The sequence below is a fragment of the Lissotriton vulgaris genome, chromosome 9 (assembly GCF_964263255.1).
Source record: "Lissotriton vulgaris chromosome 9, aLisVul1.2, whole genome shotgun sequence".
NCBI classification, from domain to species: Eukaryota; Metazoa; Chordata; class Amphibia; order Caudata; family Salamandridae; genus Lissotriton; species Lissotriton vulgaris.
In genome coordinates this window covers 77,371,170-77,385,836 of record NC_141697.1, presented here as the reverse complement: position 1 = coordinate 77,385,836, position 14,667 = coordinate 77,371,170, and the positions used below count along the sequence as shown (strand labels likewise).

General features: G+C 43.6%; 1 protein-coding gene across 1 annotated transcript in view; it reads left to right on the top strand.

Moving 5' to 3' along the window:
- Positions 1-14,667, top strand: part of ZFYVE1 (zinc finger FYVE-type containing 1) — a 210,771-nt gene that overhangs the window by 25,828 nt on the left and 170,276 nt on the right. The window contains exon 2 of the mRNA XM_086937085.1: positions 1,768-2,373. Within this exon, the coding sequence (XP_086793211.1) occupies positions 1,882-2,373 (492 nt within the window). The 5' untranslated portion in view covers positions 1,768-1,881. The remainder of the gene's footprint in view (positions 1-1,767; positions 2,374-14,667) is intronic.

Genomic DNA, 14,667 nt, shown 5'->3' with positions numbered 1-14,667 from the left:
CTCTGCAAAGCAGGTCCCTTTGTGAACCGCTTTGATCCTAACATAAAATGTCTTACGAAGCGATCAAACCAGAATAGCCCCGAAGTCCCCGACGACCCCAGCGCCCCTCTGCCCCCTCTGCTCCCCTCCCCCGGGTGAGAGCCTGGAGCGGGTGAAGCGTGTGTATAAAACGCCAGAAGTTAAGGGCTGCTGCAGATTCCAAAATGGCCGTCCGACAACAAGCTGCTGGACGTGCTTTAAAAGCAGCGGGATCGGGGCCCGGGCGGTCACGCTAAGAGCTACGGCCGCCCCTCTTCCTTGACAGTACGCACTCAGTGACAGCCCCAGGCCTAGGGGCGCCCCTCACTGCACCCCATTCCTATTCCTGCCGATCCACCACTGAGCAGGCAAAATGGCTGCTTCCCTCTCAAACAGCCCACATGTGCAGACAGATCACAGTGAGCGCTCTCTCTGCCACAGTGCCCCCTCTGCCCACATCTCCAGCTTCACGATACCTAGTAAAGAGAGCGTATATCAAGGCTGGCGGCGATGTCCACAGTATTCGCTGCAACGGAACGAATCTACAGAGAAACTCGTCCAGCAAAGGACGTGCAGCGTGTCCTAAAGCGATGTCCACCTACCTACATGCACGGCCTGTGTGGCTCTGTGTGTGTGTGGCTCTGTGTGTGTGGCTCTGTGTGTGTGTGTCTGTGTGTGGCTCTGTGTGTGGCTCTGTGTGTGTGTGTGGCTCTGTGTGTGGCTCTGTGGCTGTGTGTGTGGCTCTGTGGCTGTGTGTGGCTCTGGTGCTGTGTGTGTGTGTGTGGCTCTGTGGCTGTGTGTGTATGTGTGTGGCTCTGTGGCTGTGTGTGTGGCTCTGTGGCTGTGTGTGTGGCTCTGTGGCTGTGTGTGTGGCTCTGTGGCGCTGTGTGTGTGGCTCTGTGGCGCTGTGTGTGTGGCTCTGTGTGTGTGTGTGGCTCTGTGTGTGTGTGTGGCTCTGTGTGTGTGGCTCTGTGTGTGTGTGTGGCTCTATGTGTGTGTGTGTGGCTCTGTGTGTGTGTGTATGTGGCTCTGTGTGTGTGTGGCTCTGTGTGTGGGGGGGGGGGTTTGTGTGTGTGGCTCTGTGCACACACACACACACACACACACACACACACACACAGCCACACACACAAATGCAATAGGTCTCGCATTTGCGAGAGATTAAGCTATTGGCATTGTAAATGACAATGCCATTTATTTATCTGTTTTCAAAACCAACCCATAAATACAAAAAGTTTGCCATTTACAATGCCAATAGCTCTAACTTTTTCGAAGGCGAGACCTATTGCATTGTAAATTGCTTGTTTGGTTTGGTTGGTTTGGGAGTAAAATTCATCAGACAGAAACACAGCCCTTAATTACAGTAATTGTGACATTTAGACACTGAATCAATGTGCTACTTAATGTTAACCTGTGTATCTTTTAATAATTGTAAAATACCCTCGAGGTTTCTTCTGTTGTAGCTGTTTCAATTTTGAAGTATTGTTTAACAAGAACATTTGACATCTTTTTGCCTGCCTAAAGGCATATATTCAAGTCATTTGGGACACCTGCACTTTCTCATAGCTGTAAAGTTTTATTTTAGTTATAGAACATTCACTGTTTTACTTTTTTTATTTATTTAAAGAACTAAATACCATGTTCTGTTATTTGTGATAATTTTGACACCCACATTTCAAGAAATTTGAAATGTGCTGTTCATTTACTGTAGGCTTCAAGTGTTTTTACGCTATTGTTTTTCTTAAACAGGGAACAAAAAGTTCGCTCCTGGCCTATCCTTGAAAGACGCACTCCAGTGCTCCGAACAGCTGGAATTCTTACAAATATAAGGAACAGTGGCACCCTATCTTGTTAAGAGGAATTATGAGTGCTCAGACTCCGCCAGCAGCGGACAAGGGTGCAAGCACTTCTCTCATGTGCCAGGAAAGCTATGCTTGTGGTGGCAGCGATGAAGCCATGTTTGAGTGCGACGAGTGTGGCAGCCTCCAGTGCCAGCAGTGTGAGCAGGAATTACACAGGCAGGAGAGGCTGCGAAACCATGAACGGATCCGTATCAAGCCCGGCCATGTGCCGTACTGTGACTCTTGTAAAAACAGCAGTGGTAACGTCTCGCCAAGCGGCACCCGGCAGCGGGCAGCTATCCGGTGCCAGTCATGCAAGATCAACCTGTGTGTCGAGTGCCAAAAGAAAGCCCATTCTGGCGGCAACAGGCGCAAGCACCCCATCACTGTGTATCATGTTAACAAGGCCCGTGAGCAGCAAGAGAGCGAAGGGATGGACGATGAAACCAAGAAGAAGAAGATGATTGAAAACGTTGTAAGCTTCCTGTTGGTGGATGAAACTGAAAGTATCCAGGTGAGCATTGATGTGTTTGCATCTAATGAAAGAAAGCTTTGAGTCATCAGCTTCAGGTAGACTGAATTCATGAACATTTTGACATTCACTCTGTCTCCTAACCTTTTATTCTTGAATGAATTAATGATGAAATCTGTAGTGTCCATTCAAGAGTTGCCTCATTGACCTGTTTTTCATCCGCTTTAAATTCGACTTTCACATCTGAATGAATGGGTGACTGAACAAAGTAATTTTAGTGACTTCTTAGGCATGAATGAATGTTGGGATATGTTGTTAGCACATGCTAATTTATAGGACAAAAAGGCGGCCATGCAAGAAAAGGCCATACTACATAGTTTTTAGTGCCTTTCTGTGATCTCAGCTAGACTGGCGCAGCTGTTCCCATTCACAACACCCACGTCTGGTCTAAATTGTTTTCAGATTGCTTTTTTACATTTAACGTTTTGACTTTGAGGGCTGCATATAAAAATTATTTAGTTTCTTTCTATGTATAGATATGTGTTTTGTTCAGTACCTCTAGTTTCAAAATGGCAGAGAAGCATTCTACTGGATTAGCCATCTCCCGGCATTAGATCAGGGTTTGTAGACTAACTGATTCGCTTCAAGACTGCCTGTTAGCTTTGTATCAGGGAAAGTCCATCTTAAAACATGTGAAAGGTCAGGTAAAAACTGAAAAGCATTCCTTAAAATGAGTTTCCTCTACCTGTAGATTAAAAGAAAGAGCTCACTAGGTAAGAGTTTATGGCAAGAAGGCAAAAACAGCTCTCTTGGGTCATGTATCGAGTAAGCAAGCAAAAGTAGTCCTACACTGTTGCAGAATTAACTTATATACCTGTGGAAAACAATGAGTATCTCTGTTCATAGGAAGTGACAACATTGATGTGGTTTTGCCTGAAAGGTGACTAAGTTAAGGGAGTGCATCTGAGTGTCTGCAAACCTCAATCTTCACCCTCTCAGATGTCTTAGCCCTACTTGTGGCTAGGTAAACATACTGTACTGGAGGACAGTTGTCAAGTAACTGTGTATTACTTTGGGGAAGAGAGAAAGTAGTGTTCCAAGATTTAATTTCCAGACACTAACAATGAGAAAGGTATAGGCTTTCTATCAAAACTGAAGTCAACTCATTCACTCCAAAGTGCTGTAAGTAGGAGAAACACAGCTCTATGTGTCCCCATTAATAGCAATGTAGAGAAATTATAGCTCAAGAAAAGTAAGGTTCCAATGCCTTCAAGAATACCATGATATTGTTGATCTAAAAAGTGTCAGACGCCAAAGGACGATAGAGCTTTCGATGCCTTGCATACCTTTTCCAAACTAAGCAAAGATTAAGAAAAGGTAGTAACACACCATCTCAGTGGGAAAGACCTGGGCTTTTGGATCTAAGACATTCAGGGTGCCAGGCTGATCACAGAACTTATGTTTCTGAGTTAGACACCATCAGGTTAATGACACCATCAGGTTAACCGCTGACCTGGGGTTTCTGACTCTTGTTGTGCTCCTGCATGTGCCAGCGGCATTTGACGCTGTTGATCACAATGTACCCCTCTGCTGCCATCATCGGCTTAGACCCGAGGTATTGCGTCGGGCTCGCTCGTGTCCCTCTTGCAACATTTCGTTTGCTTGCTCTACTCAGGCCCTTATTCATTCTATTCCATCTGTGCCTGCCAGCCATGTTTCCCAATCCAAACAGGGATTTCTGATAAATGCTCGCTCTTTGATCAAACATGGGATTGAATTTCACGACTTTGTTAGCTCGAGGAATCCCGACTGGGTCTTTGTTACTGAAACGTGGGCTTCTGAGTCCTCTGGCCACGATCTGCTTTTGGCCTTACCTGAAGGATACACCTTCCTAAGGTTAGATAGAGATCGCTGTAGAGGTGGCGGAATAGCCATCCTCTTCAAATCTACCCTTTCCTGTACTATAAAACCCCTATCGGTCTCTACGGATCCCTTTGAGGCGCTATACTTTTGTATTGTGCATACCCCGGTGAGTTCCTTTGCTGGTATTCTACTCTACAGGCCCCCCGGGTCCAGAGCCAACTTTTGCCCAGAACTTTTTAGAATTTTGGAACCTTATTTTGGCAGACCGCATTTCACCATCCTGGGTGACATTAACTTTCACTTAGAGGATTTTTCTTCGAAAGATACCTTCTCTCTGCTTAATTCTCTGGAGGCATGCGATTTTGTTCAACGAGTTCTCCACCCGACTCACAAGGCGGGACATATCCTTGACGGGATCTTTTCTAATGATTCTAGACTAGAGGTTGGTATACCGGTACCAATTACCTGGTCTGACCATCTAGCAGTCCCGCTGTCTTTAGAGATTCCCTGCCCTGATGTTATTGTGGGCACTGGCAAAAAACAATCTAAAAGGAGCTTCAAAAACTTTACTAAGGAGGCTCTAGCCCCTTTCATTCTCAACATCAATATTTCTACTCAGCGGAAGGTGGATGAGTCGGCCCAAGAACTCACTGATGCCATTACCAGAGCCGCTGACGAACTAGCCCCTCCTTCCTTGAAATCTGCAGCTAGACAGAAGCCAACTGCCCCCTGGTTTTCCGCCGATCTGAGGCTTCTCAGACAAAAATGCAGACAGAAGGAACGGGGGTGGCGTAAATCCTGGGATCTCAAAGACAGAGAAGGTTATAAAAACCTACTACGGGAGTACAAAAAGAGAGTCATTAGGGAAAAACAGGACTATTTTTCCAACTTAACCTGTTCTTTAACATCCTCTAAAGAGCTTTTCAAAATAGTAGACTCTCTGTGCTCCCTCCAGGTTCCTGACCCTGTAGTTGCTTCCCAGGAGCTATGTAATGATATATCAGACTTTTTCTACAAAAAGATAGATGATATTTACATAGCTCTAAAGTCACAGAGGAACTCGCTTAGTTCCGAGGATTTTTCTCAAATTAAACGACTGGAAGCTTGGAATACAGATTCCCCTCAGTCCCTTGAACATTTTCCTGCTCTTTCTTTAGAGGATCTTAATAGTCTGCTGGACAAAACAAAATCCTCATCCCCGCTTGATCCAGTTCCTCTGAAAGCACTTAAGAGCTGCAGAGAGATCATTCTTCCTCCGATGTTGGAAGTCATGAATGGAGCCTTAGAACAGGGCATCTTCCCAGCTCTTTGGAAGAAAGCCATTGTAAAGCCGCTGCTGAAAAAGACCACCTTAGACCCCGGAGTACTGAAGAACTTTAGACCCATCTCCCTGCTGCCGGCCCCTGCTAAGATGTTGGAGACCCATTTGAATCTCCATCTTTCTAATTTCCTTGACACCTCAGGCTTCTTGGACGGGTCCCAACATGGCTTCAGAAAGCTGCATAGCACGGAGTCTGCCCTGACGAAAGTCATGGATAACATCCGCAGAAAAGTGGATTTGGGTCTAACCACCGTTATGGTGCTGCTTGATCTTTCAGCAGCGTTCGACACCCTGTCTCCCCTTACTTTAACATCTAGGTTAAGGGAGGCAGGGGTAGAAGGACCGGCACTCAGTCTCCTGAGCTCCTTTTTACACCAACGAGAGCAGCGTGTCATGCTAGGTGAATACCTCTCCCCTGCTAAGTCCTTGCAATGTGGGGTGCCACAGGGGTCGGCATTGAGTCCGACCCTGTTCAACATCTACGTGGCCCCCCTTGCAAGACTAGTAAGATCTCAGGGGATGGAGGTAGTGTCGTATGCCGACGACATGCAGATCATGGTATCCCTGACCCACTCTGTGAGTGAAACCGCATCTAACTTTAGGGCCTGCATGCAACTTGTTGCAGAGTGGATGGTTTCCAGCTCCCTAAAGTTGAACGGGGACAAGACAGAGGTCCTGGTCTTTGGCAAGGACCAGGACATGTGGTCAGGTGATTGGTGGCCTCCTTCTTTAGGTAGCTGCCCTATACCTACACAATCTGCTAGGAACCTTGGCGTCATCTTTGACACCCAGCTCTCTATGGAGCTCCAGGTCAATAGAACGGTGGCTACCTGTTGGGGTGTCATCAAGACCCTGAAAAGGATCGTTCATTATCTGTCCCCACAGGCACGGAAGCAGGTGGTTATCGCCCTTGTTGGTTCAAGGCTTGATTACTGCAACTCAGTGTACGCCGGGGCCAACAAGGGCCTGCTTCAGCGTTTGCAGGTTATACAAAACGCGGCAGCGCGGTTTGCTCTCGCTTTGCCCTGGTTGGCATCTATGACATTAGCGAGGAAGAACCTCCATTAGCTCCCCATTCCCTCAAGGATTACTTTTAAACTCCTCTGCCTTACATATAAGGCTTTAACTGCAGGCTCGGCTGATGCTCTTGGATCGTTACTTACTAGATACGTTCCGAGCAGATGCCTCCGATCCAGTGAGCTCAATCAATTGGTAATTCCCAGAGCCAAGAAGGCTAGATGGGGGAGCAAAGCTTTTTCTATACAGGCACCTCGGATGTGGAACTCACTCCCCCTGGAAATCAAACTACTGCCTTCCCTCGACCTCTTTAGGAAGTCATTGAAAACCTGGCTGTTTATTAGTGCATACCAGTAGGCTCTGTTTCTGTCTGCGAACAGTCTGTCATTTGGTTTAGGCGCCTTGACGCCCACTGGGCATAGTTGCGCTTTATAAGTGATATTTCATTCATTCATTCATTTTACCTGACTGGTATATCTAGCGTTGTGGACCAAGAACTCTTACAATTTCACTCATTACTTTTAGTATCAAAATGTGTACGTAAATTGAGAGCTTGTCTGTGATCCCCCTCCCAGTAAGTTAGTCTTTGGTGACACGGATCACTGGTCTCACTGCTGCTCTTTACTGCAGAAACCAAACCCCCTTTTTGATTTGAGTGGGATGTCTCATAACAACCCTATGCCAATGATACACTCAGTATGATAATGTGATTATTTATAGTGGTGCTTGGGAGAATTTGAAACCTGAATGAGTGCCGTCTGGCTCCGAATGAGTGGAGCAAAGACTGAAATCCTATTTTTAGGGGAAAAACAAAATTGAGGGAACTACTCCAGTAGGGAGTGCAAATGGGGCTGCAAGACAACAAATTGAGTCTTACGGCAGGGCCCCGTGTAAAGGCAACCGGAACACAATATTCATGTTGAACAGTTGAAATACTGAGAAGATGTGGGCCTGGCCTGGTATTTGCACCCTCATGTTCAGGAGCAGGGTTTTCCTGAGCTATGGAGTCCAAATATGAGGCGAACAACAAAAAGCATAAAACCAGTTGATAAGTATTCCTGATTTTCGTAAATGTCTGCTTAGGTCATCCAGTCATTGACTTTATGTAACTAGCCTGTATGTTAACCAAATCATGTATTCAATAAACCTGTGACACATCTGCTTCCAAGAAGAAAAACCTGTGAGGTCTCATTTCAGGTAACCCGTTAAATATGTAAGCTTCAAAGTTCTTTGGCATTGCTTCGTAAAGTCTGTTAGAGTTCAAATTTGCATGTCAGGAAAAAGACAGCAGTATAGACTATCCGATGAACAAAACTTAGAACTTGCAAGTAAGCTGTTCATCCACATGGAAACAATGAGATTCAAGAACTAGAGCTGTTACTATTGTAATTTGATCCTGTTTGCCCAGTCGAACCAGAGTTGTTGCTGTTGAAAGCTTCACATCCAGTTGTGCTGTTTATATTGTTGAGATGTGCTGGAAGTAAAAGGCGCTGATGCTGGAGCCGAAAGGTTGTGCAGGAAGTGAGTCCAGAAACAATAAGTGGACAACCGGCAGTTTGCCTCCTCTCAAGAAATGGAGCATTGATGAAATGTCCAGTAAATAAGAAGAGGAAGTAGGAGCTAGTGGTAAAGAGGTCCCACTTTGTTCCGAAGCATATGTCAGGAAAAATCAAACGAGAGTGGGATCTGTGTCCTGAGGAATCCCTTTGGAAAAAATATGTGGGCCCTCAACAACTAATTATGGTTAGTGGTGTATGCTTTGCCACTTTTGTATTGATAGTTGATGGCATCATCATCGGATCTTTCTTCCTCTAACGAGGAGGTTATCTCTTTCCATCAGAGAAATTTTTCGTGGGGATCCACAACTGAGTAAGTGATCTAAAATGATCTCTTGTCCAGCATCAAACCTTTAATAAAAGCTGGACAACGCTAAATGTAATAGAAAAGTAGATGTGTACGGTGGACGTGTAATGTATCCATCACATCTTTGAGTGAGGTCACGGTCTACATGTTTCAGCCTTCGTGCACCCATAAAGAGTTGGTGGCTTTTATCAGGACCGATTGTAAGATAGAATTCAGAGCATCACTTAGTCTAAATAAGGTCAGGTGTGACACTTCCCCCTGAGTTCAGTTAGGTTACCGGTCCCCAGTACGGCAAGAACTATGTTCTCATCTAGAGTTGAAGAAACAAGAATGGAGACAGACAGTAATTTATTTGTGCAGTGCTGTCTCAGATGTTTGTATACGTGTACTAACATATGTACATGTGACGGTGTTGTGTTTTTCTGTGTCCTGACCAGTGTTAGTCACATTATTGGGGACATTTCCAAAGTTCCTGTCTATGTATCAGTGTCTGTTGTATAGTTTTTTTTTTAATTCTCTCTTATCAGATACCAGCGAGTTGTAGTCATGTGTCACAGATTAAATTGTCTATTTTAGTAGTTTTGGCAGTACTCCACGGTGCATTCAAGTAAGTTTGTGGCTTCATTTACACATTAGGCGTTTTGTACGAGTGCGTAAATTAGTCAGTAATTATCTGCTAGATAGCGTAATTTCCAATAGTGTTCACCTTCCAACATTAGATGTCATCTGGCGGGTGGTTTATGTCAACATTACGATTGCTGTTCCTCCCTTGAATGTTAAATTGTAAAATTGGCCTGTTAGCAGGTTCTTAATTCAAACATTTTACATTATTTAGAAAGATACAGGATAAAAAAATACCTTTCTTTCGGTCTATGCGGTACCCTTAGGTACGGAGGAAAGACGTTGCTGCCGCCTTCCTTAAAGAGAAAAGACTGATTATATATCTTCTCACTGCGGTCTATGGATATGTGACGTCAACATTTAATAAAATGTTTGGCGTCTAGTCAAAAGATGCTCAATCCTCTTTTGTCATGTTGCCCACACTTACATGTGAACTGAGCTTCCGTATCCAGATCGTTCCCCCCGTCCAGGATGTTACCAGGCATGCTCGTCGGCTCCTCTTCTACATGGAAGTGTTCTGGCGGATGGCCTTGTGTGCCGGTAAAGAATTGGAGACAATACTGTTGGAGGTTGCCCATAGTCTTTCTTTCGGTCGGGGTGGCAGTTCACCCTAGGGAATCTTACCACGTTTTTGAGACCATGTTGTATCACAGTGTTGGGACTACATTAGTCTATTGAAATATTCCATTAGCTTAATGCTTTAAGAGATTTTTGTATAGGTATTTGGTTCTTTTGACAGGGATACTCTTAATGACATGTATCGACGATTGCTGTTGTATAATAAAATATCTTAGTTGTATGAATGGTTATAGAGTTCTTATGGAATCGGCGTAAAGGGGTTTTATCTGTATTATGTCCTCTTTCTGCAAACATATGCCCGCAGAGTGAATAGGAGCTCCTGTTACTTGTTATCCACTGAAGTTGGGCATGATTTTTGTTAAACTTTTTTGCTTTACATAGGCTTTGAATTCCTTGGAGATGGCCTCATCTCTCGTGGCTGTATACACTTTTATTGTTGAATTACTTGACTCCAGAGCATCTGGTCGTTGAGCCCAACCTTAAATGTGCCCAAACGATAAATCCATCTTTGTTCCTTCTGGAGTAGGTTTTTTTCCGCATTAATGCTGGCATAATCTAGGCTCTCTAGAACATCCCATTCCACGTCATTGGGGCAGTACCCCCCATTAAGGAAATGGTTACTCCTTTTCATTATCAATTTTTTTGCATCTGATGTTGCTTCTGTGCTCGCTGATGCAAGTTTTCACCTCTCTGCAGGTCATCCCAACGTAGCGTAATTTAATGGGCACGTTATTATGTTTTCTTAATGTCCAATTCAAATCTGTTTACAGGTTTGTTTTCGTGGTTTTTGTTAGGTGGCATACTAAGCAGTTGCCACAGGAGTGAAGGTCTACTACAGATGGAAGGCCCCCATAGTTGTTCCTTTTTTCCTTGGTCGAATATATACCTGTATATCCTTCAGACCTCGTTCTCTTTCATAGGCAAAGCATGGTTTCTGCCATCTGAAAGTGCCTGTGTTGACAATATTCCAATTTTTAAAAATTCAATTCTTTACGTGATTAGATGTTGAACCATACGTTGTTATGCGGGGAAGTTGCTCCTGACTCTCCGTTGTCGTTTTATCTTGTAGTAGAGTATCTCTGTGTTGGTTCTTTGCTCGTTTATGGCATTTGTTTACAGTATGAGATGGATATTTTCTAGATTTGATTTTACTGGTAAGTGCTTTAGCTTGTTCTCTGAAATCATTTGAGTTGCCACAGTTGCGTCTGAAGTGAAGGTATTGACCATTGGGTACATTCTCTTTCAGAGTAGGTGAGTGGAAGCTGTCTAATATAATAGGCTGCTTTTGTCTGTTGGTTTTTGATACGTTTTTGTACATAGATGGTCATTCTCTTCGAATATAGTTATGTTCAGGAAAGTCAGGCTTTCATTGCTTACTGTGTTAGTGATTTTAAGGTCTCTCTAGAGTGTTGATCCATGTTAGAAATTAATGAGCTGTGTCCTCCGTACCTTTCTAAATGATTGATATAATCAATAAATGGTTTCCAAAGTACTATGTGCTCGGGAACGTTGTTATAATTGCTTAGAATATGTTTCTTTTCAAATTCGCTGACATAAAGACTTGCCAAATATGGGGCAAACGTGCTGCCCATAGATGTTGTGTGGACTTGGAGGTACAGTGCTCATTATACCTGAAATGGTTCTCCTTTAGAGCTAATTTGCAGCATTCTAGGATTAAGTGCCAGGCTGTTTGGAAATTCCATTCCTTCCTTGAGAGTATTTGTTTAATTGTGACCATGGAAGTGTCCTTAGGTAGACTTGTATATAAACTCTCTATGTCTGGTCCTATGAGTAAGTTGTTCTTTGGGTCAAAGAATAGATCCTCCATTAATTTCAAGATGTCACATGTATCTGTTAGATAGGTGGGTGTTTTTTTAACCAAAGGTCGTAGGAAGTAATCAGCATATTGCGACAAAGGTTCCAGAGTGGGGACGATCCCGGATGCTATTGGACGTCCTGGTCGTGGTATTCTTCCCTTGTCTATTTTAGGGAGGGAATAGAAATATGGCATTACAGGTTCTTTTGCACATAGGTAGTCTGCTTCCTTCTTGAGATCAAACCAAGCCCTTCCGCTTCTTCCACCATGCTTTTGATCATACCTTTCAATCTATCGGTGGGTTCTTCTGTAATGATCTGATAATATCTTGTGTCGTTCAACAGTTCCGTGCACTATTGTTCATAATCGCTTTTACTTAGTAATATGATCCCTCCTCCTTTATCAGCCGGTATTACAATTAAGTCAGGGTTATTAGTTATTGTTAATAAGGCTGTTCTCTCCTTGGTGGTCATGTTATTAAAAATGTGTTGAGCTTCTAAATTTTCAACCTCCTTGAATATTGCTTGTTCAAAAGACAGGATCTCTAGTGGTACAGTTGAGTTCCCATCGTACTTCTTTTCTCTTGCCTCTTAGTTGTTGCTGGCCCCTTCCTAAAAAAGACTTGGGTATAGATTGAAAATACGGAGGGCTTCCTACCATGTAGAGGTTAAGCCAACCGCCAAATTGTGGGGTGTAGGGTTGAAATATGGTTGTTGCCAGGTTTGTTGCCTGCCCCTACCTCTAACTCTGTTCCTACCTCTGTATCTTCTTTGTCCTCTGTTTTCTTCATTGCTACTCCATCCAGTTGAGTCTGTGGTGCTTTCTCCAGATGAATCATAATCCACTAGTTTCAGTACTCTATCTCTGGGAGGGAAATAGTATTCTCTTATGTAAGGGTAAACTTTCTCTTGGGAAAATCGCTTAAGATCTTTTCCTAATTTCTGTATCTTGCTCTGTGTCAAGTAGTCTTTTAGCTCAGACATTTCTTTGTTCATATCATCTAATTCTTTCTTAAACGCAGAGATATGACCCATTGATTTCATTTCAGTTTGGTTGCACAAATCTGTATTGTCATAGTGAGCGCTTCCGATAATATTGTGTGTATCTTTATTATTAACACTAGTCAGTCCCTGGTACAACGCCAGGAAACTGATGCCCAATCTTTCCTGAATAATAAGTCCTTCAGAAATATGTGTGGAGCATTATGTACTCATAATCCTCTGGGTGCTGCATTCACAGGTAGATATTCCGTCACCATTACTCCGTGGATGGCTGTTTTCATTAGATCTTTTTTCAATTCTGTAAGTGATCCCAGTCTACTGTTTGGGCCAAAGTTTGTGGTAGGTTAAGGTCTGTTAATAAAGAGGGACCTGATGTAATTGTGTCAATTTCTTTATCTGTAGAAGTGTCAATTTCTTAGTCTGTACAAGTTTTCTGCCATTATATCGTTATCTATGGGGATTCTGCTTCCTGAAGTGATCCTACAGGTTTTTGAACCAATTGTCAGGTGGATACGTATAGAGAAATATGTTAGGAGTATATTTTTACTCCTTCATCATGAACAATCTCAAATTCTCTTGAAAATATCGAACTTGTATGCTGCTGTTAATCCAGTAAATATTAAGAAGGGGAAGGAGGAGCTACGGGTACAACAAGTCCCACTTGGCTCCCAAGCATATGTCAGCAAAAACCAAACAAGAGTGGGATCTGTGTCCTGTGGAATCCCTTTGAAAAAAATTGGTGCAATTGATAAAACATGAACATATTTTAATAGAATGCAGGCCGGTATATAAACTTAAATTGTACTCTGAAAACTAAGACCCCTATAACTGGCTGCTGCTTTCACTATTCCAAACCACAGATGACATTGCTGAACCATGTAAGGCTTCAATATCACACTTGGCCTGTTGGGTGAAGGGTCATACCAGCAGACATCACCAGGTTTCTGGCTGATTGACCACCCTCTATCCCTAAGTCTTAATTTTGCTCTACCCATAGTGTCCCAAAGCTAATGCATGGTGGTATGCATTACTTTACAGAATTCAAACATAAAAGTAATTCTTACTCCTTTCTTCCTCCTTGGGGTATTTTTGTGTAAAACAAACTCTGAACGCCTCAAAGCTCCGATGCTTCGAGCATTGTGATGGTGTGCTACATAGACAATCAGTCGTTGCTGTATTGTTAGTAGTAAATGTAAATGTAAATGTATTTATATAGCGCAAATCACCCACATCGCAGGCATCTATGCGCTTGCTTAGGGAACCCGTCCTGGTATTCCCCTGTGAGATACCCTGGCAGGGTATCCACAAGGTGAAAGCCAGGCATCCCGCCACGAGGGGCCGTTGTGGAGATTAAGCAAGCTATTGCCCAGAGTCGCAGAGTGTGAACCCGTGAGTCGAGTAGGCACCAGAGCGAGAATTATCGAGTCCGTGGAATTATTGAGCCCAACCCCCGTCGGGGCGGGGAATTGAACCCTGGTCCAGGGCCGATCTCAGCTTCCGGGTCTGCCGCCTCTAACCCCTGAGCCACACTTCTCCACAACAGAGTAGTAGTAGTAGTATTTTTATTAATGATAGTTTTAGTTTTGTAAAATGGGATCTGTTTTGGTTTTCTGAGCCACCCTTGTGGGATTAGTAATCTTCTCTGTTCCCTAGGAAGATTCCTTCCTAATGTAGCATCCTGTGAAGCCAGGATTTCAAAACAATGCCTGATGCTTATTGGGGACAATGAGCGACTGAGTTAAAGCGTAAATGGACAATTGTCTTGATCCCAAGAAGCTGCTGGCTTCTGGAAGTGTCTGAGAGACTATTGGCATGGCCGTAATGTACACCTCAGATTGGCTATCTTTGTGTCAAAAGAAGGGCTAGAGCAGGTGAGCTCTGCAGTAGGGCACAGACTGTGGTGGAGAATGGAAGATGAAGGAACCCTAAGGCCCAGATCCACTCCAGCACAGCTTTGCGGTAAGGGTCAGTTTGTTGCACAAATGATGTCCTGCAGACCCTTCCTTCATGGTAATAGCAAACCATTCCGCTAAGTAAAATCATTTGTGGACAAGAACAGAGCCAGGGGTTGTTACCCTGCTGTTATCCTGCATTTTAACATGGCCACGAAGAGCCATTGGGATGGAGATTATTGTAAATTGTATTTTATACCTTTACAGCTATTTGAAAACAAACAATAAAGACCACAAAGAAGTCAGTAGAAAATACCAACATAGCTGTTTTTTCTTATTAATTGTAGTTTTCTAAAAGTAAAC